The sequence below is a fragment of the Typopeltis vanoorti genome, chromosome 11 (genome assembly GCF_054136105.1).
Source record: "Typopeltis vanoorti isolate ZY-2024b chromosome 11, IOZ_Tvanoo_1.0, whole genome shotgun sequence".
NCBI classification, from domain to species: domain Eukaryota; kingdom Metazoa; phylum Arthropoda; class Arachnida; order Uropygi; family Thelyphonidae; genus Typopeltis; species Typopeltis vanoorti.
This window is the reverse complement of record NC_143559.1, coordinates 30,140,784-30,165,637: the sequence shown is the minus strand read 5'-3', so window position 1 is coordinate 30,165,637 and position 24,854 is coordinate 30,140,784. Positions and strand designations below refer to the sequence as shown.

At 36.4% G+C, this 24,854-nt stretch overlaps 1 protein-coding gene across 3 annotated transcripts in view; it reads left to right on the top strand.

Annotated features, from left to right (window-relative positions):
• The window catches only part of LOC150101407 (1-phosphatidylinositol 4,5-bisphosphate phosphodiesterase classes I and II-like), a 965,056-nt gene that overhangs the window by 728,407 nt on the left and 211,795 nt on the right, over positions 1-24,854 (top strand). For all 3 annotated transcript variants that reach the window (XM_090400893.1, XM_090400892.1, XM_090400891.1), the window contains 2 exons: positions 8,355-8,449; positions 15,546-15,780. In XM_090400893.1, coding sequence (XP_090257019.1) covers positions 8,355-8,449; positions 15,546-15,780 — 330 coding nt within the window. The remainder of the gene's footprint in view (positions 1-8,354; positions 8,450-15,545; positions 15,781-24,854) is intronic.

Here is a 24,854-nt window from a genome sequence, read left to right as displayed (position 1 = left end):
AACAAAAGAGGACAAAGACTAATAGACTTCTATAAGTAAGAAAATCTTATGATCACTAACACCTGGTTTGAAGCCCCCAAGAGGAGGAGATATACTTGGAAGAGTTCAGGGGAACAAAAAAAAAAAAAAAAAAAAAAAAATTCAAATCGACTACATCATTGTAATACAATGGTACCAGAACCAAAGCTATGGCTTTTTCCAGGAGCAGACATACGATCATCTGATCACAACCTAATAATGATGAAAAGCCAACTAAAATACACTAACCACTCTCCTGCCAAAAGGCTGCAGGTTCGAGTCCTGCCTTGGGTATGGATGTTTGTGATTGTCTGTGGAAATGCTAGTGGTGGTGATCGGCGGTAGATAGCGTTGGTGTATTTGCGGTCAGTTGATTGTTTGAGTTGGTGGAGACAGAGTTGTAGAGCAGGTGCTCTCCCTCGATGAGTCTATGGACTCCCTGGAGGTGTCAAATAATAATAAAAATAATAATAAAAATGGAAAATCCAAAAAAAAACCCAAAGCTAAAAAGAAATGGAATGTAAAAATTTTAAAAGAAAAGGAAATGAAACAAAGATTGAGAAATTGCATCGACAAACAGATAAACAAGAAAAAGAACTGGGAACTACAGATACTGACACACTCTGGAAAGATTATAGCAAAACAATAATAAATGGAGTAGTAGAAGAAATCATAGGAATAAAACCACAAGAACCGAAAAAGCCATGGATCACTACTGAAATATTAAGCAAAATGGAAAAAAAGACGAAAATGAAAAAATATTGACACAGCCGGACAAATGATGTATAAAAAAACTCAAAAATGAAGTGGACAATCAATGCAGAAATGCTAAAGAAAACTACTGGAATCAACATTGCAAAGAAACAGAGGAACTAGGAAGAAGAGTGATATAACCTACAAGAAGATAAAGAATGTTACACACAAACGGGGAAGCCCAATAACAGATCCTGAGATAAAGAAGAAAGGATGAAAAGTTTATGGACAAGAACTATATAAAGAAACAAAACCACTACTAAAATTGCACTCATAAATAATATAATGCAAATTACTCATGACAAATTTGACAATGCACTTACAATTATTGCAACAACTAAGGCACCAGGCATAGGTAGAATACCAATCGAACTAATTAAGGAAGCAAGTGAACAAAAGGCAAGGTATACCAACTGATGGCAAATATTTTTGAAAAAGGAATGTGGTCGGAAGACTTTTTACTCTCTCTCTCTCTCTGATGGTACCCATCACCAAAATTAATATAATGTACCCACTACAGAACAATAAGCTTAGTAAGTCATATGTCAAAAATACTCCTAAAAATAAACGATCGACTGGAATCAAAATTGGAAACCTCTCTTGAAGAAAACCAGTTTGGTTTCAAAAAAGAACAAGGAACCTAGGACACAATTCTGGCATTAAGGCATCTCAGTGAACATATGATAGAACAAGGATGACACCTGTATATATGCTTTATAGGTTATGAAAAAGCATTTCACATGGTCTCCTGGCATAAACTCTTCCCATTACTAAGAGAGAGATAGGAATAGAAGAACAAATAATAAAGTTGATCTGGAAATTGTATAAACGCCAAACTGCAGTAGTGTCTCTGCAAGAGGGATGGTCAGAACCAGCTAAAATTGAGAGAGGTGTAAGAAAAGGATGGATTCTTTAACATTGTTGCAGGCAAAATGATGAGGGAAGCTTTAAATAAAGAGTACGGAATTGTGATAAATGGCAAAAGAGTAAATGTTATTAAATTTGCAGATGACCAAGCAATAATAATAGCAGGTTGCTCTAAGGGACTGGAGAAATGCTGAAAGGAATAAAGAACAAGACATTTGAATATGACATAACAATAAACTTCATAAAAACAAAGGCAATGATAATGGGAAAGAAACCCCATACTGTGAACATCAGAATAGAAGATAAACCCATTAAACAAGTAACTTCCTTTCAGTACTTGGGACAAGGACAATTGATCATAGAAGATGCACATTGCACAGGCAAAAAAAAAAAAAACATTTTATGATAAATATCATATATTCACATCAAAGTAAACTGATATTGGACTAAGAAAAAGACTAGTCAAGACCTATGTCTGATTAGTCACATTATATGCATCAAAAACCTGGACACTCCTTAAACAAGATTTGAAATACCTAGAGTCCTTCAACATGTGGTGCTGAGGATGATTAATGAAAGTGAGTTGGAAAGAAAACAAAAGCAACAACAAAGTTCTCAAAGAAGTTGGAGAAGAAAGAGGTATATTGAAGACTATAAAGAAGAGGTGAGTCAAATGGATAGGACACCTACTAAGGCATAATTTCCTCAGAACAGTAATAGATTGGAAAATCCTGAATAAAAGAAGAACAAGGGGAAGATCAAGAATGAACTTCATCAAAAAACTATGTGAAGATTCGGAAACAAGAAGATATATGAAAAAATGAAGAGAATTGCTGAAGAGAGGAACAAATGGCAGGAACAGCGTGCTACAGCCAGTCAGTCAATAGACTGAAGGACCACATGACAACAATTGCTAAAAGTGTGTGGCCAAATCACAGCAGATTATAACAATGGTTAGAGCACATTGACATTTTTTGGAGTAATTCTGTTGTTCCAAGCCTTGATTAAGACTGCATATGTGCAGTTTTGGTAACTTGATTTTCAAGGGAATAATGTATATATTGGAAAGGTACCAAAAATAAGGCAATATTGGGTTTCTGAAATACTGTGTATGAATATAGATTAAGGGGATGCCAATTGCAAAGCTTCATAAATAGTAAGAATAAGTGTAATACAATAGATATATATATGTAAGTCAGGGGTTGTTACTGGATTTATGTGGAAGATTTTTTCATAGAACAGATGGAAATGGGTAAAATAATAGGCTTTCTTTAGTTATTGTATAAAGGATGGTGTAAGCTGGGAAGTGAGAAGCAGAATTTTTGTGTGGAGAGTGGTTAATGAACAGAATGCACTATTGGAAAGAACAGTGAATATGGAAATGGTAAGCAAATTTAAAGCACAAGTTAAGCTTTGTTGGTTGAGAGTAGGTAGTTCCCACAATGAAATTTCTTATTCATGGGAGGCCTGATGGGTAATTTCCTAATATATATTCTCACTGAGCTTACAAGAGTTTACAATGATACTAACATGTATCAACAATTTTCTTCCAGATTACTCTGTTAATTGTAAAGTCTCCAGTATTGTTAGATCTTAAATTTTAGTCCTCTAAAAGCCAGTGCTAATTGGCATCAATTCACTTTTGGTTTTTTTTTCTCTGAGTCTATTATTATTATTATTATTATTATTATGTGACACCTCCAAGGACTCATTATGGGAGGACACACTACTCCACTACAACTCACCGTCTCCCTTACTTAATCCTCCAACTACCACTATCAATGCACAGTGCCATCTATCGCTCACCACCACCACCACTGATATATATATATATATATTGTCTGTAAACTGTGTGCATTCTCATGGCCAATTTGTCTGTATTCAGGATGAAAAATCTAAGTTTCTGGCATCAAACATCTGGTGATGATCATCAGTGTTATTATTATTAATTGCTAATAGTTTCCTCAAAAAGTGTATGAGATAGTATTATGCATTAAGTATATACAGTAATCCCTCGATTAATGCCCCCCCCCCCACGATTAGTGCATCATTTTTTTTCGATACCCAAATTCGATTAGTGCACCTATATACATCTTAAAAATAAATGTTACAGATTTTAAAAATTTTTGATCTATATATTTTTTATGGCTAACTATTTTAAAAATCACTCACTAGGATGAAATAATTTAGTTATCAATTTGAAATATTTTACAAAGTTATTTTTTAATGGCATACTACACTATTTCCATGTACACTATGTTCCAAATTTACTGCCAAAACAAAACTTATGTCGTCTGCTTTACATAGCATTTTGCTGATTTTGCTAACCTTTAATCGGAGTCCACACGGTTAGCCTAGTAGCTATGCGCTTCGCAACCATATGCCTGGGGAAGGAGTGTCCTAGGTTTGATTCCTATCGACGACTTGAGGAGCTTAAGGATCTTCCTCATCCATAGCCAAGTTAGCCGGTCTTGGGTGTGGACAGCAGGGTTTTCTCCCCAAGTTTATCTGGGGGTTTTCATCCTGCAAGCAGGCAAACTGGCCCCGTGAACACACAGGCTACAGTCATAGGATACCTCCAGGAATAAGGAGTAACCAACCTATTTCGTAGGATTTCGGTTCTGAATGCCTACACGTAAAAAGTGTAGGTCTACGCGTGAGCGTGAAGTTGGGAACCTTTAATCATGAGTAAAAGAATTTGTGAGCAAAAAATAGAAGTGTGAAAATGATTCAAAAAGTAATCTCATTGGAAGAAAAACTTGAAATGAAACTTGAAATAACGAAAAATGAACAAGGCGAGTCCAGAGCAGAGATAGGACAAGAACACAAAAATGGGTGAATCAACTGCTGAATACAAAGAGAAAGGTAAGGCTGCTTCAAGTTCATCATGCAAGCACTCGAAATCAAAGTATTATAATGATTGAATTAGAGAGATTTCTTTTTACAGGGATCGAAGATTGTAACCAAAAACGGATCATGCTAAACACTGGCCTTATTAAATCAAAAGCATTGTCTCTTTGTAACCTGGAATGAAGGGGCTATCAATGATGGAAAAGAAGAATTCCATATTAGTGCTGGGTGTTTTGAGTGTTTCAAAAAGAGAAATAGCCTACATAATGTTTTAATCACAGGAGAAGCTACAAGTGCAGATAAGGAGATAGCCAGAGATTTTGAAGAAACTTGTGTAAGAAGGAGACTATTGTGATCAACAAATATTTAATGTCGATGAAACCAGCCTTTTTTTGGAAGCAAATGCCTTCCAAGACTTTTCTAACCAAATCAGAGAAATCTCAGCCTGGTTATATAGTCGCAAAGTCGAATGAAATTACTGCTAGCAATATGCGAGCCGTTTGGAAGCACATTCTTCCACATTGTGCAAATGATTTTAGAGGCTTTTCAAATGAATCTAAGTTAATTAAATCTCATTCTGAGAAGTTGAGTGATTCTGACCTGCTAAATTTAGATACACAGCAAGAAGATCCTGAAGTATATGAAGAAAATTTAATCACTGACAAGTCCAAAGAGGTTTCACAGAAACAATTTGAAAATACTAATTATATATGAAGAGCCAAAGGCTTCAATTCGGCAACATGAACTTATAGAAGGGATGTAAGTTCTGTTCGCTACAAACTTGGTATTAACTAGGTCTACCTACTCACTGATGAGACCTCAATAAAGATTGAAACCGGTCTGGGTAGTGACCTTTTCTCATAATGTAGAACAGTAATACAGCTCCTAGCAGCTAAGTTCACATTATGGGTAAATACCAAGAATACTGATCCGAGCTTGCTCCTTCCTTACTATGAGTTGCCTCAGCTTACACTACCAAATGGGTCAGGTGCTGCACTATCCAGGCATTTGTTTATACTTGGAATCACCGAACTTTATATAGTTTCTATATTCGGCATGAAACTCTTTGAGTTTCTTATTCGGCTAAGAAACAATATGGGATGTAATATCCCTTAACTTAATTTGAAAATAGTTTTCGTACAATCGAAGTTTTTAAGTAGCAATGCTTAGAAACTGACCTTGGTGAAGAGAGACCCAGTAAAATTTGCAGAAGAGGCAATAGGGCCATACTGTCAGTTGTGTGAAAAAAAAAGAAACAGAATGCCCGCCAAACTATGTTAGCTCAATTCTTTGTTAAGAAGCAGAATAATAAATTTATATTCTGAATATTTTTTATTGTCTTTCAGCTTCATGGTTTTCCTTGAACTAGGCCCTGAGACATGCCCTAATTATTTTATAAAAAAATTAAGGATTAAAAAAGAAATCTGAGGAACGAATTATACATTTTTCCATAGGTTATTATATTCGATTAGTGCGTTTTCGATTAATGCGCCTGTTTTAAAGAACGCATTAGGCACACTAATCGAGGGATTGTTGCATTATTACTAACTCTATATCAGTAATTGGTCTGCTGAGACACTATTAACTGTATCATCCCATCTAGGGATGATTATTAAGCACTTTTATTTAGTTATTATCATCTGGTATTTCATCTTGATTACTAAATCATTTTCATGATTTAGTAATCACGGTGTAACCATACAGTCCTAGTTGGTACCCCTCTATGGGCGTGGTGAAGAGAGCCGAATTATTCACAGTTCATGGTCTCATATAGTCTCCAGATTTTGGAAGAATACTTATAGAGGTTAGGAGAATTAAGCAGCCATTGCTACTACCAAAATGACATATGGTTATAAATTGCATGTCTTCACATAAACCAAATTAATTCAATGTGTTAAAGTTGATGGAAGTTTTTTCACTTGGCTATGCTACCAATTATATATTTGGTTTAATCCTTTTAAGGTGTGATACCTTTTGGCAACTGGCATATGGAAATATGACTTCTCCATTACTTCCACTTTAGTATCACCACTTCTGGGTCTGGCTCCCACTGATGAGACCTCAATAAAGGTCAAAACCAATACAGTCTGGGTAGTGATCCTTCCCTTAATGCATAGCATTATACATGTCTGCAAGGAGATGTGCTTTGCATTCTGGGATACTAAGGCAAGTGATGAGAACTTATACCACCTTTGCCATGAGTTGCCCCAGTCCTGAAAATATTTCATGCACAAACTTTGTTTACTTACACTTGGATAAAGGATTAAACCAAATATATAATGGGTGTTAAAGTTATTTGCATAGTGTATCCGTTAGTACATGCATTTTGTGCTGGTCTGTCTGTTTTATGTGTGTGTGTGTGTGGAGATTGGTTAACTTTGCTTCTGCTGAAAAAAAAAAAAAAACATTCCTCTGAGGGTTTTTTTGCAACTTAGGATCATTTAAAGAAAAAACATTGTTGCTATTGACAATAAACTATGGAGGCTTTTACTAGTGTCTGTGTTTATGTGTAAAGTAGCTATTGTTTACTCCAGTGATACTCAAGATTATATGGCATATTTCAATTATTTTGATTCCAAAATCTTGAAATAAGATAAAATAAAAATCGATTGTAATTGTGTGAGCATCGGTTGTTAAGATGTTTTAAATTTTATAGCATTTTGATATTATTATTACTGAACTTAATGACATTATGTTTTTTTTTTTTTGTAAATAAACAATTATAAACTGATGACACCATTATTCTCATGTGCTTGTCTTTACTTTCAAAGTTCTTAGTAGAAATAGTACTGAGTAGAAAATTTTTTATGATATTCATAAATTAAAAATGCCAAGAAATTACATTCTTGTTTAATCCTATGTTCACCTGTAAGCAAACAAAGTTTGCATGTGAAGTTTCTTCACATGCAAACTGGGCTACTAGTGAACTAGGATACTAGTATATTATTATTATTATTCCTGATACCTCCAAGGAGTCCGAAGACTCATCGTGGGAGGACACCTACAACTGTCTCTACACCGAACCTCTACTACGAATCATCTCCATCAACGCCATCTACTGCCCACCTCCAATACCACTACAACTAGTATTTTTTGTCTGTAAATTGCATGTGTTCTGAAGGGCCGATTTGTCTGTATGCGGGATGAAACACCCTGCTACCTCCGTACGAAATCGGCTAACTCACCTTCGATTGAAATCGACCAGATAAAGATTCCTCCGGTCGCAACGAGAATCGAACTTAGTCCTATTCCAATCGAAGGGCGCAATTTACCATCTTTCTTCCAATTGCGCTACAGAGGCGCTGTATATAGAGACTAATGATTGCTTGCCTTAATATTTCATAATCCAAATTATACATCTTTTTTTGGGTGTGTATAATGCTATGCGTTATGGGAAGGGCTACTACCCAGACCATTTAGTAACACTTCCTTTCCTTTATTTAGGTCTCATTAGTATCATTTCTGTATTACTTCAACTTTAATATCTCTTCTCAGTCTGCCTCCCTCTGATAAGACCTCAATAAAGGTCGAAACTGATCTGGGTAGTGTCACTTCCCATAATGCAGAGCATTATACACACCTGAAAGGATGTGTGTTTTGCATTATGAGATACTAGGCAATTAACGTGAAGTCATTAGTCTCTCTCTCTCTCTACATAAGAAGCCTAATCGTGAAGAAACTTCACATGCAAAATTTTTTTGTTTACACTTGAATAAAGGATTAAACAAGAATTTCTTAGCATTTTAATTTAATTTATAACCAAGTGATAAAAACTTTCTACAGTATTCCTAAAACATGATCTTAGCTAATATAGATAATTGCATTTAAGTAACATTTGAAGTGAGATGTATTTTTTCTCCACATAGAACTAGCAGATGCATTAGCAAATCCTATTGCATATCAGTCCATGGTAGAAAAGCATGCAAAACAACTAATGGCTCTTACAGATGATATTGATGAGGTATGTTATATCCCAAAATTTTACTGTATTTCATTCTTTAATAGCATACCATAAAATAGATGCATTTAAGATTTTTAAAACCTATTTTTAATAAAATCTATTAAAATCAATTAAATGGTGGTTTATCATTGATTTAAGATTCAAATAACATTTTTGAGACCTTGCCTATACAAGGAAGTTATTCATGAAATGTCTCATACAATAGCATTTGAAGAAAGTTATTTTCCTTTAGTACTTGGAGTACTGTTGCTGTCCATAATAACTTTTTTACTATTACATTGGGAAGGATCTGACAGGTGACATACAGCTATTTGCTAATGATGCAAAGATAAGTAGGGTGATTAGGAATACAGCTGATATACAGAGCTTGCAAAATTATTTGAATAGGCTGGAATTAAGGGTAGGGCCTTCGCCAGATTAGATCGCGCCCTGAGGCAGGCAATTAAATATCGCTCCTGATGGATTATAAGACAAAAATATAATAAAATCTCCAATTGCTATTTTGTTTTTATTACAAGAGAAACATATACAAAATGATTACATAATAATAATTAAATGTTTGCTCTATGAGGATATCACACAATACAACTGTTTTCAGCTCTTCTTAATTTAAATTATAAGCTATGTCTGCCTCTGTCGATATAGTTTCTAGACTAACCAATCTTTCTTGGGTCATTGCTGTTCACAAATAATTTTTAATCTGTTTAAGCTTGGAAAAACTTCTTTCTGCACTTGCTAAGCTGACGGTGCCTACCGCAATATGGCTGAATGAGTGCCCTTATTAAGCTGCAGTGTGAGGAGGCTGTCTCTATGCTGCACCCTGTCGACGGTACTGATTTTGGGCACAGAAAATGGATGTCAGTAAATGTAAGGTCATGCACTTTGGCATGATTAGATATCCAATGTTGTATTATATGGATGGGATTATGCTAGAAAAAACTGACCAGGTTAAGGAGCTCAGAGTGTTAGTAGATAGAAAGTTGAAGTTCATGGGCCATGTAGCAAAGATTGTAAATACACTCAAAAGATAATTGCAATGAAACAAACTTTGCCATGTAAAGATAAGGAGGTCATTTTGCTTCTTTACAAGGCCTTGATAAGACCTCATTTGGACTATTGTGCATAGGTCTGGTCTCCACTATACCAGAATGTCATTCTGATATAGTGGAGAGAGTGCAAAGGAGAGTGTTAAAAATGATATCAAGATTGTGGAATACTGATTATGAAGACAGACTGAGAATTTGTAGACTACAGACTAGCAAAGAAAAGAAAGAGAGGTGATATGATTGTGATTTACAAACTTCTGAAATGATCATACAGGATTTCAGTTGATAGAATTTTTCATTTTATGGAGAGTGGGATAAGGACAAGAAGACATCCTTGGAAGCTGAGAATGAATGCTGCCAGGAAGGGGCTGAGATCTAGATTTTTCTCTCATAGAGTGGTGTGTGATTGGAATGGATTGCTATTGAATGTTGTGAGTGCAAGCAGTGTGAATGAATTCAAGATCAAGTATGATAGCTGGTGCATGTAGTATGTGGACTCCCTGGAGGATCTCTCTTAATAATAATATGGGCTATAATAAATTTAGTTTAATCCTTTATCCAAGTGTGAGCAAACAAAGTTTGCAGCTGAAAATATCTTCAGGACTGAGGTAAGGTAGTACACCAGGCAACTCGCAGCAAAGGTGGATCAAGCTCTCAACTCCTTGTCTCAGTATCTCCCATAATGCACAGCACATCTCCTTGTGGACATGTATACTACTACATTAAGGGAAGGGCCACTACCCATACCGGTTTCGACCTTTATCGAGGTCTCGTCTTTATTGAGGCCTGGCTCCCACTGACGAGACCTCAATAAAGGTCGAAACCGGTATGGGTAGTGGCCCTTCCCTTAATGCATAGCAGTATACATGTCCGCAAGGAGATGTGCTGTGCATTATGGGAGATACTGAGACAAAGAGTTGAGAGCTTGATCCACCTTTGCTGCGAGTTGCCCGGTGTTGTACTGCCTTACCTCAGTCCTGAAGATATTTTCAGGTGAAAACTTTGTTTGCTCACACTTGGATAAAGGAATAAACTAAATTTATTATAGTCTAACCAAGTGAAAAATAAACTTTCAAACATCTTTCTCTAAATCCAGAGTAATTTAATAATAAGGTGGCACACCTTTTGGCAACTCCTATAGGTAAGGATGACCTCTCCTATTGCTTCTGCCTTAGGATCTCCACTCTGGGCTTGTCTCCCACTGACGAGACCTCAATAAAGGTTGAAACCGGTATGGGTAGTGGCCCTTCCCTTAATGCATAGCAGTATATATGTCCGCAAGGAGATGTGCTGTGTATTATGGGAGATACTGAGACAAGGAGTTGAGAGCTTCATCCAACTTTGCTGAAAGGTGCCCGGTGTTGTACTACCTCAGTCCTGAAGATATTTTCAGGTGCAAACTTTGTTTGCTCACACTTGGATAAAGGATTAAACTAAATTTATTATAGTCTAACCAAGTGAAAAATACACTTTCAAATAATATGGGCTGATATGAAATCTCGTCCTGCTGCTGTATTCCCAATGATATTTTTCAATATGCTGAACACCTGCTGTTTATCTTCCTGAACTCAACTATTTCTTTTGTCCCTGTCACCATCCTAACCATCATCATTGAATAAAATCATACTCATTTTCCCTCTTATTTGCTACACAACAACAAAACTGTCTCTTAGATTTACTATGGCCTGCTTAGCTGATTTTCTCTCATAATCTGATTTGGCATTTCTTACCATACTATTCACTCTTCTTGCTTGCACTTTGTACTGCTCATAAGTATGCTGATCACCTTTTCTTTATATTCCTTCCACAATGTCTTATTTTTTTTGTAGCTCTTGCTTTATATTTCTACCTCTCCGCTCAATCCCCTCTTGATTTATCCTCCTGGCTAGGGATATACAGTCTGATACTACTTCTCTCAAACAATCCCTGACTATTTTTAAGTCTCCTAAGTCTGTCATAATTATCAGCTTTATAGTTTAACATAAACTCTCTTCACATAGAATTTCACATGTTTAGCAACTTCCTAGAAGAAGACTGCATGGTTCACTCTCCCCAGTTTGAGGCAGAGTGTCTGTCTACTTTAGTTATAGATATATCTTCTGATGCTATTACCAGATCCAGCACTCTCAAATCCCTTCTATAACATAGTTTCAGATAATTAGCCCTGTATAAATTCCACTTCCATCTTGCTATGTTCTCTTTCCTCCTGGCAATCCATGTCCCCATAGGTGAAGTCCCTCAAAATAATTGCTTGACCTGCACTCCTTGTACTAATCTGCCATACATAGCATCTACATTTTCCTGTGGACCCCCCCCCCCCAGTCTATAGCAGCAGCCAACAACATATTTTATCCTACTGGCACAACATAGCCTCAAATGAACCATTTTCATCAAAAACTTAAAATCCTCTTGAACTTTTTTACTAGTTGTAGTTCATCAGCAATACCCCACCTCCCATCCTATTTCCTCCCTAAAAATACAATACCCTTTACATTCTATCCCTGTAACCTCCCTAAAAATACAATACCCTTTACATTCTATCCATTTTCTGTTAATCATTTCTCACTGATACCGATAAGTTTTAACTAAGTCACCAAAAACTCCTCTCCCTTCTTTCTGTTCCTTTGATATTCATGTACATACATTTCAACATCCTCTTGGATACACAGTTACCTTGTGTAATTCCATTATCAACTCATTTGAAGTTGAAACCTGTGAAATTGCATTTAGCATTGCATAATTCATTTCTGTATAGAAAATTATAGAAAATTCATTTATCTCAGGAGTGGCCAGACATGTGCTTAATTGCACCCCCCCTACACACACACACAATAGCTCTAGTTGCCCTGGTTGTGCACTGCCAAACTCTTACCACTAAACCACTAAACAACACTTTCTCCAAACTTCAAGACCATTTAAATGTAGTCCATAAGGCATTATATACAGTCTGATAAGGTCTTCTAATTGAGATGGGAGAATGAACAAGAGAATTCATGCTTTGGACATCAGGAAGAAACAAGCAAGAGAATTAGTTGTGGTTGTGGGAAGAAATGATTTAAGTGGGCATAAGGAGAATGCCAGCCTTTCATGAGTAGGACTAACATTAAAAAACATGCCCAACAAAACAATTTCAGTTATGTCCTTTGGTAGGAAAGACCTGGGTTTGAAACCTGTCTAGATGTGAAAACCTTTATGAGGGCTTTTCAAATGAATATGAGTTAGTTGATCTCAAAGAGAGAGAGATAGCAAGTTTTTGCTACAATAACTTGGGTTTTTTTTCATCCAGCCAGGAGAATTCTATATAGATAGCATTAACTGCCCTATCAGAGCATTAATTATGAATAAAAGAAGCCAGGATACTTCAGTATGACAGACCTTTGAGCATATTGCCTTAGGGGGAAATGGGACCAAGATTTAGATTCGCAAGTGAAATCAGATTTTTGCAAAAGAGAAGTACTTAGGTTTTAAATAACTTTTTATTCAATGTTATTTGCTGCCATGAATGAATGCCACATGACTAATACGATATGATGACAGATAATATAGTCAATGCCTGCTATAGCAAATAATACAGTTATGACAAGCAAGAGAGTTAGTGGTGGTTGCAGGAATGAATGAATGAATGATTTAGTTGGATAGAAGGAGAATGTAAAGGATGGATATCAGTAGGTTACTGAGGAGTAACCTCATGTTTGTATATTAATTGTATATTTTATATTAATATTTGTATATTAATGATATTGGGATGGGTTTAACTGGTGATATACAGCTGTTTGCAGATTATGCAAAACTGTGGAGAGTGGTAAGGAATCAAGCTAATGTTGTGTAAACTTGAATAGATTGTGTGATTGGGCAACAGTATGGAACTGTCAATTCAGTGTTGTGAAGTATAAGGTTCCGAAAATTATTAGGCAACAATGGGATGCAAAGTATACACTTAGTGGGGAAATTTTGGAGGAAGTTGAGGATATAAGAGACCTTGGAGTGGTGGTGGTGGACAACTTTTTGAAATACAGAGACCACATTGCACAAATTGTGATGCGGAGGAACTTAACCTGCAGAAATAAAGAGATTATGATTCCATTGTTAAAACCTTGATTAGACCCTGTTTGGATTATTGTGCTCAGATCTGGCGCCTGGTTTTCATGGTGTTGACGATATATTGGAAAGGGTCTAGAGAAGACTAAGGTCGTAACTTGTCTTTGTGATGTGGGATATGAGGACAAGTTGTGGGAGTGCAGTTTCCAGTCTCTCTTCCTGCTTGTGAATAGCAGGAAGAGAGAGGATATAAGTGAGACATTTAAGTTGGTAAAGGGTTGTTGCCAGGTAAATGTAAAAGAAAGTTTCATAGGAAAAGGGGATAAAAAAAGGGGACATACCCAGAAGTAGTACAAGGAGGGTGTGACCAGGGACATAAGGAGCAGGTTCTTTGCATGGAGAGTGGTTAGCAACTGGAATGCATTGCCTGACATTGTGGTGAATGCAGATACATTGAATGAGTTTAAAGCACAGTTTGATGGGCTTTGTATGTAACAGTGTTTGCCTCCATGGAGGTCTGGTGTTAATAATAATAAATGTCTTTTCAAAATAAAGACTTATTGTTACATAGACCATATATTTATAACGTAGTTAAGGTCTTACAAATTGCCTACCGGTTTCGCTAGTAACTGACAAGCTTTTTCAAGGCTTGCATAGTACAAAAAAAGGTAAATGCAAAAAAGGTTTAAAAAATACAAAGAACCGTTAGTACCTGTTAGGTAGCTAAGGTAATGTCTTTTCGTCCCATCAAATTTACTCCATATATCTATAAACTGCACATCATTTCTCCTGTTAAATTTTCTCATTAACTCATTAGAAATCATATCCCTTCTTCTCAATTGTGTCCTATTATACCAACAAAGCAGATTCTCAATCTTTACTTGCTTATTTGTCATTTTTGCTTCTTTCAACAACACTTTCATATCCTCTCTCATTGCATATTTCTCCCCTTTCAAATGACTTGTTCCTGTCAAAACAATCAACTCTTTCACTTCTCCCTTTTGCAAGCTAAGAGCTTCATTAACATCCTTGATCTTTGAACCTAGGAAACATGCTTTCATCACTTTCTCATTAAGTATATCTGTTATCATCGAATCTCTGTACAATACCTTCTCCTTATTTCCGGTTTGTTATACTTTCTCCATTCATTTTTTTCTTTCATTCTTCTGCTTGCTGTGCCACACAAATCTCTTTCCATCTCTTTTTCCATTAGTACATTTCATCATCCAGCCATATCCCACTCATATTAACAATTTTTGAGCAAAACAATTTGTAGTTCTTAAATTATTATCAGCAATATTCTCACCTCCTGTCCTATTTCCTCTATCCTTTCTAAAAATACAATACCCTTTAGATTCTACTCCTGTAACTATATCCGTGCCATAACTATACCTTGCATATCCATGCTCCAAATTTTTCCTCTTATTTTTGATACTCTTTATATTTGTAAACAAATAAGCTAAACCTGTTTCCCTTCTCAGTTGTGACTCATCACTAAATTTTGACATTTCTTTACTCACAACCTCCTTTTCCCCAGATCCTGCTAATCTCTATCTCTGGACTCTTCCCTTTGACTGTTTGCATACTTGCTGCTTCTTCCATCTTTGCCATTTTTCATTTCCCTGTATATCTTGCATAACATTTCTTATATTCTCACTCTCCCTGTCCATATAGGAGCACTCCTTCCCATTCTTTCTTGTATGCTTTCATAACCACTTTTTTCAATTTTATCACACATTATGTTTGTCATTTGCTCTGCATTATTTTAGAAGTTGCTCATTGCATATTCACAACATTGTATTATAAAGATCCCCCCCCCCATGCACACACCCTTCCATACTTTCTTTCAACAGCTCTGATTTGGTCTGGTTCTCTTTTAGACAATAAATAATTCACTGCATAAATATTGGACATCAAAAGCTAATCCCATAGACTTACTCACTTTACTATTTAAACTGTTTTTGCAATAAGTTTTTAAGCATATTATTAAGAAATTGTATTCATATTTATAGGATGAGGAAGAAGAAAAAGAGAGCCAGAAAGCAGTGCCAGGATCCAGTATTAAAAAGACAGAAAGTAATAAAAGTGAAGAAAAAATACGCCTCAGCACACTATCAGATGAATCACAACAGCTTGGGAGCAGTACTATACGCCAAAATACTATGAATGGAAACATTCCACGATCTTTGTCATCTGGAAGCACTTCACCAATTCCAGTACCACCAATGCGGCAAGATTCTTCTAGCAGTAATTATTCCTTTAATTTTATTTTTAATACAGAACTATAGTGTTTATTTCTTTTCCATTTTAGGGAATAAATTGGAATATTTATAAAAGTTATTTGCAGCTTTCATTTACGGTAAAATTGTAAGTCTAAACATAGATCTAATGCTAAACAAGATAACTTCCTACCAGATATGACATGTGTTTACATTGCCCATAATCTAAATGTGATGCAGATTTTGAAAGAACATGTATGAGAGGAAAAGTTGACAGTTATTATTATCATTATTACATGACACCTCCAGGAGTCAAAGATTCATCAAGGGAGGGTACCTACTCTACAGCTCTCCATCTCCACCAGTCAATCCCCCAACTACAATGAACTGCAACTACTTTCATCATCTATACCAGTGCCATCTATCACCGACCACCACTACTAGTGTTTTTTCAAACAATCACAAACATCCATGCCCACAGTGGGATTCCAACCCATAGCCTTTTGGCTGGAGAGGGAAATACGCTAACCACTCGGCCAACCAGGCCGGCTTATCTCCATTATAAGGTGTGATAATCCATCACGTTCAGTAAAACACTTACATTCTCGCATTCATAGCTGCATCTAATATTAAGTTGCACAATAACTAATTTTGTACATACCTTTGTAGAATGTTCTTGGTTGTCTTCTTTTGGAACAGCATCAGGCATATAGCGATAAACATTTATATACCACTGCTGAAGTATGACAGAAAGGAAGGGGAATGCAGAAATAGAAAGATGTTGGAGAATTGCAGATAAAACAAAGGTATGTGAATTTAAAAACCTGAGTTTCAAGGTGGACTGTGAATTGTTTGGGAAGAAGGTGAAAGATAGAATATTTTTAAGGGAAAGGAAAAGGATAAAATATTTTTAGGGGAAAGGAGAAGGATAAAATATGATGAGTAAAGATTAAGAGGTGGAAGTAACAGGGTATGAGCCGTTTCGACTGAGTGTAATTTTCGGAGCTTGTGGGAAAAGCCTTTTCCAGAAATAATATCTGTAATAAATTATATTTAGTTTTCTCTTACATGCATGAAGCTATTATTCAAAAAATATAGTAAGTAAGCAAGAAACACAATTTCTTCTTGTATGCCAAGTAACTGGAATCTTAGATAGTGACATGAATTCATGCAGGAAATTTTGAGAAAGAGGATGTTATGGAAGAGATATAAAGACTAGGGTATACCCATCAACAGCATGAGACATGAGGTTTAAGCTAGGAAGGTGACAAGTGTAGTAAGGAAAGAGAAACTGGCATATGAAAAGAGATTGGCTGAAGCAGTAAAGCAAAACTTTAGAGAATTCTATATTTATGTTGCTAGTAGAAGAAAGGGTGAATAAGGAAGACTAACTTTAGTTGGTGGAGATTGAAGAAGAGTCACATCTGCTGAAGATATAATGGAAATGTTCATGTAAATCTGTGGGATTAGATGGGATATCACCACATATATTGAGGGAATGGCAATAATCTCAGAAGATTGGAAAGAAGGAAAAATAATGCTACTGCATAAGGGAGAATCTAAGTCAGTGGCATCAAGCTACACAATGTATATCAATTCTTGAGAGACACTTGTGACATGAAATTAAGAATTATCAACCCACATTAGCACAAGAATATTTTAATATTTGCCAAATATTTCGGTCTGAAATTAACAGACTATCATCAGTGGCTTGATAGGAACAGTTTTTACAAGATGGAATACAAACAATTGATTCAAAGGTAGAACGAGCCAAGTGATGTTACATTGCTAAGCACTAAAGAAGGGTAAATTTCATCAGAGTGATGAATAAATTATAGGTATCAATTCACAATTTCATACAACAATCTTAATTTTATAAATTCAATTAAAGTTAACATTAGACTAATGTAAGAATTAGAAGGTCTCAATTGAAAAAAAAAAAAAAAAAAAAACTTAGTGTGTTATCTGGATTAAACTTTTCCATATTTTTGACAAGGATAGGCAATCATTTCGATTCAAGTTAGGGCATTGAAGTAAGGCCTCAGCACTCTCTTTGAATAGGTGTTCGAATTTATAGTGACATCTGTGTAGAAGGAGAGTCCTGGACGAGAGAATGTTGTGGCTTGTCTCTATCTGTTGCGTCAATCCAGTCTTATCAGATTTGTTGTGAAGAATGTACGATTGATGTTCTTGTATTCTTTTTTCTATAGAGCATCCATTTTGTCCAAAGTACGACAGATTGCAGTCACACAGAACTTGATATACACCAGGTAGTGACGTAGTTGAGCGTTTATCTTTAGAAGAGGGGAAGTAACTGGATATTTTATTAATAGGGATATAAGTGGCTGTTAAATCGTATTTCTTCATAATTCTTGAAATTGGTTCTGATCCGGAAATATATGGAATTGGAACTAGATCTATTGATTCTTTGTTGTTCTGAATTGGATTGCAGGAATTGAACAGCTGTTGTGTAGTCTTTTCGTAGAAGCCATTTAATTTCATGTAATGTTTGATAGTGGAAAGTTCTTTCTGTAGTTCGTGGGGGGTTGAGCAATTAGTTCTAGCTCAACGAATTAAACATTTTATGATTCTGTTTTTAGATAAGGATGATGAGCAGATTGTTTGAGAATGTAACGTCCAGTAAAAGTGGGTTTTCTGTAAACTGTTGTTGTCAGAATACCTCTAAAAAGGATAACTTGTTGTCTTTTTCAATCTCCATGGTAGACTTGATATGAGGGTGTAACGAATTGATTTTGGCTAAAAAGATAAGGAATCTCTGTTGTGAGGCCACACACTGAAAAAATGTCATCTATATATAACCCAAAAGGAAGGTTGAGGGTATATAGATGAAAAAAGGATGTCTTCTAGATGCTCCAAATAAAAGTTGGTTAGAGCAGGTGAAAGTGGACTTCCCATGGCTGGTCCTTCTGCTTGGTTGTAGAATTTGTTTTGACACAAGAAATATCCAGAGTGCATCACAAAATCAAATAATTTTATGATATCTTGTGGGAAGATGTCAGCAAATATTTTAATATTTGCTGACATATAAGGTATATCAGTTGTAGTGATGAAGGTGTTAGACAGGGTGGTTAGAGGCAGAATACAAACTTGGATTGATGAGAATAAAATCTTTTGAGAGAGAGTAGCATCAGTTTGTTGAGGGGTAGGTCATGCTTAATAACTTGGTTACATTTCATAATAGGGTGACTAGTGTATTTGATGAGGGATATGCTTTTACAGTGAATTTTTTGGATTTTGCTAAAGTATATGCTCAAGTACCACATGATAAACTACTGTTGAAATTGGGTAGGATGGGGGAGAAATAGTCATTTGATAGCTTGGTTATGAGACCGGTTGTGGACTAATGTGTGTGTGTGTTGTGAGACTTGGTTATGGACTAATAGTGAGTCGTATATGGAGGTGCAGTGTCCCAAATAGGAGGAAGAGGGGATATGATTTTGATGTATAAGCTGGTGAGAGGTGAATTATGCAATAATTCCTCTCTATCATAAATAGATAGAGAGGAATTATTGCATAGAGTAAATACCACAGAGTTCTGTTCTGGGACCACTGGTTTTATGTTTCTCCCATCCACAAAAGGTTATTAATGGACGTAATAAATCTTTAGCCCACCCACAGTACAAAGTGTACTGTGGGCTGACTAAGGATTTTTTTTTCAGTTATATATATATATATATATATATATATATTTTTTTTTTTGTATTTTTTAATTTATGTTTACATGGTCCAGAAATCTTGCTCTAGAGACCAAACATTGGGTTTTTTCAAGACACTTTGGGCCTCCGATAAGCATGACAGTGGTCTCACACTGGGCAATGACATTTCTCACTTAAAAGCTGATCTAGCTCACAGTGATATAGTTCAATGATATAGTTCACAGTGTGAAAACACATTGCCAAATGCTAGTGCTGATGATGCTAAATTGGGAACAGCAATGCCAAGAAGTTCTGATAAGAGGATTTGAATAGGTTGGTGCTTTGGGATGGAGAATGGGAAATGTGATTTCTGTGTTGCTAAGTGTACAGCTATAATTGGCCAGAGAAGATGGATTGAGGTTTAACACATTGGAAGAACTTTGCTTTAGGAGGTGGAGAAAGCAAGGGATCTTGGTTGATAGGAAGGGAACTGAAGTTCAGGGAACACATCACAAAAGTTGTAAGGATTATCTAAAAAAATTGCTGCTATAATGTGCAGAATGCTGACATCTATAAGCCTTATTTGGATTTCTGCATAGATCTGGTCACCTGACTATATTGATGATAAGGAAACATTGGAGAGACAGCATTGACAAATAACTAAGACTGCCTCAAGACTTTGGAATATTGAGTATAAGGATGAGCCTCCGTATCTCAGTCGTTATAGACAAAGCCCTTTGGTCGGAAACACCTGGGTTCGATTCCTGTCAGTGACATGAGGAACCTCTATCTGGTCTCTTTCGATGAAAGGTGAGTTAGCCAGTCTCATTCGGACATTAGGGGTTTTTTTATCACCCGGAAACTTGGGGTTTTTGTCCTCCAGAACAGGCAAACCGGCCCCGTGAACACACATACACACATATCTACAGACATAGGACACACACCAGAAGGTGGTCTAACCACCTTATCCTCATTACGGTTGCAAGAATAACAAACCTCGACACTGTAAAAGGTAAAAGAGGAAGGATTAAGAAGAGTATAAGGACAGATTGAATGAATGTTATCTTCAAAGCTTGACAGATAGGAGGAGGAGATAATATGATTTTGATGTATAAGCTGGTGAGAAGAGCCTACCAAATAGATACAAAGGAATCATTACATAGAATAGTGAGTGATGAAAGAACAAGAGGTCATCCTTGGAAATTGTACAAAGGTCACACGAGTAAAGAAGTAAAAAAGAGATTTTTTGCTTGGACTTCATAGACAGCGCAGGCAATGAGTGCTCCACACTGAAGGGGTTTAAGGTATGATAATTATTGTGGTCTATGAGTGTTCAACCTCCCGCAATGAATGTTCGGATTCCATGATCATCTTTATCATTTGGAACCACAAAAAGGAAGAGATATTAGATTACGTAAACAAAATCAATATGTTCCACCATACTATCAAATTCACACTAGATCTTGAAAAGGACAAACAACTACCACCATTCCTAGACATCGTAATAAAGAAAAAAGAAAATAACAGTGTCAACTTATCAGTTTATAGAAAATCAACAAATACTGGACGTTATCTAAACTTTAGCCCATCACACCACATTTCCCCAAAACTCAGCATTATTCATATGCTAAAGAAAAAGAGCTATACAATTCACCACAGACCATAATGATCTACAAGAAGAATTAAATAAAATATCAAACTATCTACTCCTCAGTGACTACCCTCGAGGACTTGCTAACAAGATTCTCTTCTCTGATATACCACAAAGACGTGATGACACCCAATATATAACTACTATAACTATTCCATACATTGGTACCATCTCCAAAAAACTAGCTCGCCTTCTAAAACCACACAATATTAGAGTGATTTTCAAACCAGTTGAAACTATCCAGAAATTTCTAAGATCACCAAAAGATTTCAATCCTTTCTACAAACATGCAGGAGTTTATAGCATCCCTTGTTCCTGTGGTCTAAGTTACATTGGTCAGACGTCTAGAATTGAGACAAATGGAACACATCAGCTATGTTAGAAACAACAGACAAGATATTTCTGACCTTTCTTCCCACTTCTCTACAACCAACCACATTATTGAATGGAATAAAAGTCTTATGCCATATATAGAAGAAAACTACCATTTCAGAATCTTCAAAGAAGCTGCTACAGTTGTACATTCCACAAATAACCTCAACAGGAACCAAGGTTTAATCCTACCAGATATATGGAAGACTTTAATTAGTTCAATAAACACACAAGAAATGAACTTAAGTGCAAACTACAAAATGCATCTCAACAAGTAAATCATGTATCCGTGACACGCATATTGTTTCACGCCCATTACTATTTTGTTATTGAAATAGAATTGTCAGTTAACATTTAGCTTGTAATTTTCGTTTCTTTTCTTTTCTTTCTTGATTGTACCCTGATGAAGCCGACAGCATAAGCCAGAGAAATTAGTTGGTAATTAAATTAGTTATTCAACTACACTTGACCAATAATATCTAAATAATAGTTAATTTTCATTAATCTTTGTGGTCAAGAATTAACAATTTCTAATATGAACAGGATTGATGAGATCACTAAACAGAAGGTACACCATCTTGAACTTTTAAAGTATAAAAAAGCAAAGTTTTTAAATCACCTAACTTTTTTAAAAAGATGTCGGGACAACGTTATCCCAAAGTTCCTACGTCTCAAACAGCTTTTAATTCTGGACAAGCTAAATGCATTTATCATAAAACATCTCCTAGGGAATTTTTTTAGCTATGTGGCCTGTAAGAGGAGAAATGACTGTGGAAGAATGATATTGTGGGATAAAAATGAGAATAGAGTGACTGATGCAGAGGACATAGTGGAATTGTTCAATGAACGCTTTATTGGAGTATTTCATCCTAGAGGAGTCAGTTTTAATGCTAGAGGGTTAGGGCAGGTACAGGAGGAGAGTGTGTTTCATAGATACTGAGTACTCTGGATGTCAGTAAAGCATTGGGACTGGATGGTATTTCACCACGAGTTTTGAGAGAATGTGCTAAGTAACTGACAGGGCCTTTAACCTGGCTTTTCAATGAAAGTCTGGTTGCAGGAAAGGTGCCCAGGGAATGGAAGGAAGGTAAGATAGTGCCAATGCATAAGGGTGGTAACAGACTGGAAGTGTCTAATTATAGGCCAGTTTGTGTGTCATCAGTAGTTGTTAAGATCTTGGAGAAAGTAGTGAGGGACCGTATACAGCATTGGGAAGATGAGGGTAATGTTATCTGTGAGAGTCAACATGGGTTTGTGAAAGGACGCTTTTGTTTTAGCAATATGCTAGCCTTTTATAATAAAGTTACAAGAACATTAGATGAGGGAAAGGCATATACTGCAATTTTCTTAGACTTAGCGAAGGCATTTGACAGGGTGCCACATGATAAGCTGATATTTAAGTTGTAGCACATGAGTCTGGATGTCAAATAGGTCAACTGGATTCAGGATTGGCTGTCTGAATCAGAGAGTTGTGTATGGTGGAGCAGTTTCAAGGAGGCAGAGGGTTACAAGTGGGGTCCCACAGGGCTCAGTACTAGGACCTATATTGTTTAACCTTTATATCAATGACATTTTCAGTGGATTGCAAGGGGATGTTCAGCTGTTTGTGGATGATGCAAAGCTGGAAAGGATTATTAGTAATAGTGCAGACGTGGTAGCCTTGCAAGAGGATTTGAATAAGCTAGATAGATGGGCAAATGAATGGGGGAGTGGAGTCGGTTTAATGCATCAAAATGTAAGGTCTTGAGGTTTGGGACACATCGATGGGACGCTGCATACTCAATGGGAGGAGTTGAACTGGAGGAAGTAGGAGAGACAAGAGATCTGTGTTTGATGATTGATAGAAACCTGAAATTTAGGGAACATATTGCAAAGGTGGTGAAAGTAACACAGAGGATTGCTGCAATTATGAGAAGGACACTGACCTACAGAGATAAAACAGTTATTATTCCATTGTATAAGACCCTGATCAGCCCACACTTGGACTATTGTTCTCAGATTTGGTCCCCAGGATTTTGAGGGGATAAATTAACTGTGGAAAGGGTACAAAGGCGGATAACAAAGATGGTTTCAGGACTGTACAATGATAGGTATGAGGATCGGCTGAGGGAATGTGTGACTGCAGAGTTTGGTGGATAGAAGAAGGAGAGGTGATATGATTGAGACTTTTAAACTGTTGAGAGGTGGTTACAGGGTTGACACTGGGGAGTTCTTTTGCTTGGTTGAACAGCGGGAGACAGTGATGAGAAGAGGCCATCCCTGGAAGTTATGAAAGGAAAATGTGAGCAAGAGTGTGAGGAGTGGTTTCTTTGCATGGAGGGTGGTGGTGGTTGAACCGTGGAATGCATTGCCTGATGGAGTGGTGAGAGTGAGAACGGTCAATGAGTTTAAGGAGTGGTATGATAGACTTTGTGTTTTTTTGGGGAGGGGACCTTCCCCCTCGATGAGTCTTGATAGAATATAATAAATTTAGTTTAATCCTTTATCCAAGTGGACTAAGGTGGACCGAGCTAATAACACCTTTGCTATGAGTTGCCTGGTGTTGTACTGACTTACCCCAGTAAGGTAGTACAACACCATATTCACTCCTGAAGATATTTTCAGGCACAAGCTTTGCTTGCTCACACATTGATAAAGGATTAAACTAAATTTATTATAGTCTAACCAAGTGAAAAATGAACTTTCAACATGTTTCTCTAAATGCAGAGTAATTTAATAAAAAAGGTGGCACACCTTTTGGCAACTCCTATAGGTAGGGATGACCTTGCTATTGCTTCTGCCTGGTATCTCCATCTCTGGGGATGGCTCCCATTGAAGAGACCTCAATAAAGGTCGAAACTAGTCTGGGTAGTGGCCAATCCCTTAATGCATAACATTATACATATCCGCAAGGAGATGTGTTTTGCATTATGGGAGATACTATGATAGGAGTGTTGTTAGCTTGGTCCACCTTCGCTACGAGTTGCCCAGTGTTGTACTACCTTACTGGGGTAAGGTAGTACAACACCATATTCAGTCCTGAAGATATTTTCAGGTGCAAACTTTGTGTGCTCACACTTGGATAAAGGGTTAAACTAAATTTATTATAGTCTAAACAAGTGAAAAATAAACTTTCGAGTCTTGATAGACTTTGTGTTTCTTAGAAAGGACCTCCCACAATGAGTCTTTTGACTCCATGGAGCCCTGAATAATAATAATAATAATAAAATAATAATTGCTTTATGTGCATACAATGACACTATGGGTGGAGTCAACAAGTTCAATCAGCAACCATCATTTTACTCTAATGAGGAAACAGTGTATGAAAAAAAAGAAGGGTTTGATGGTATACTGGATTTTATCATTTGGAATTGTTTCCTCCTGTACAAGAAAAAAAGCAAGTCTAATATACCTAGATTACAAGTGTGAAGGTTTGCTGGTAGA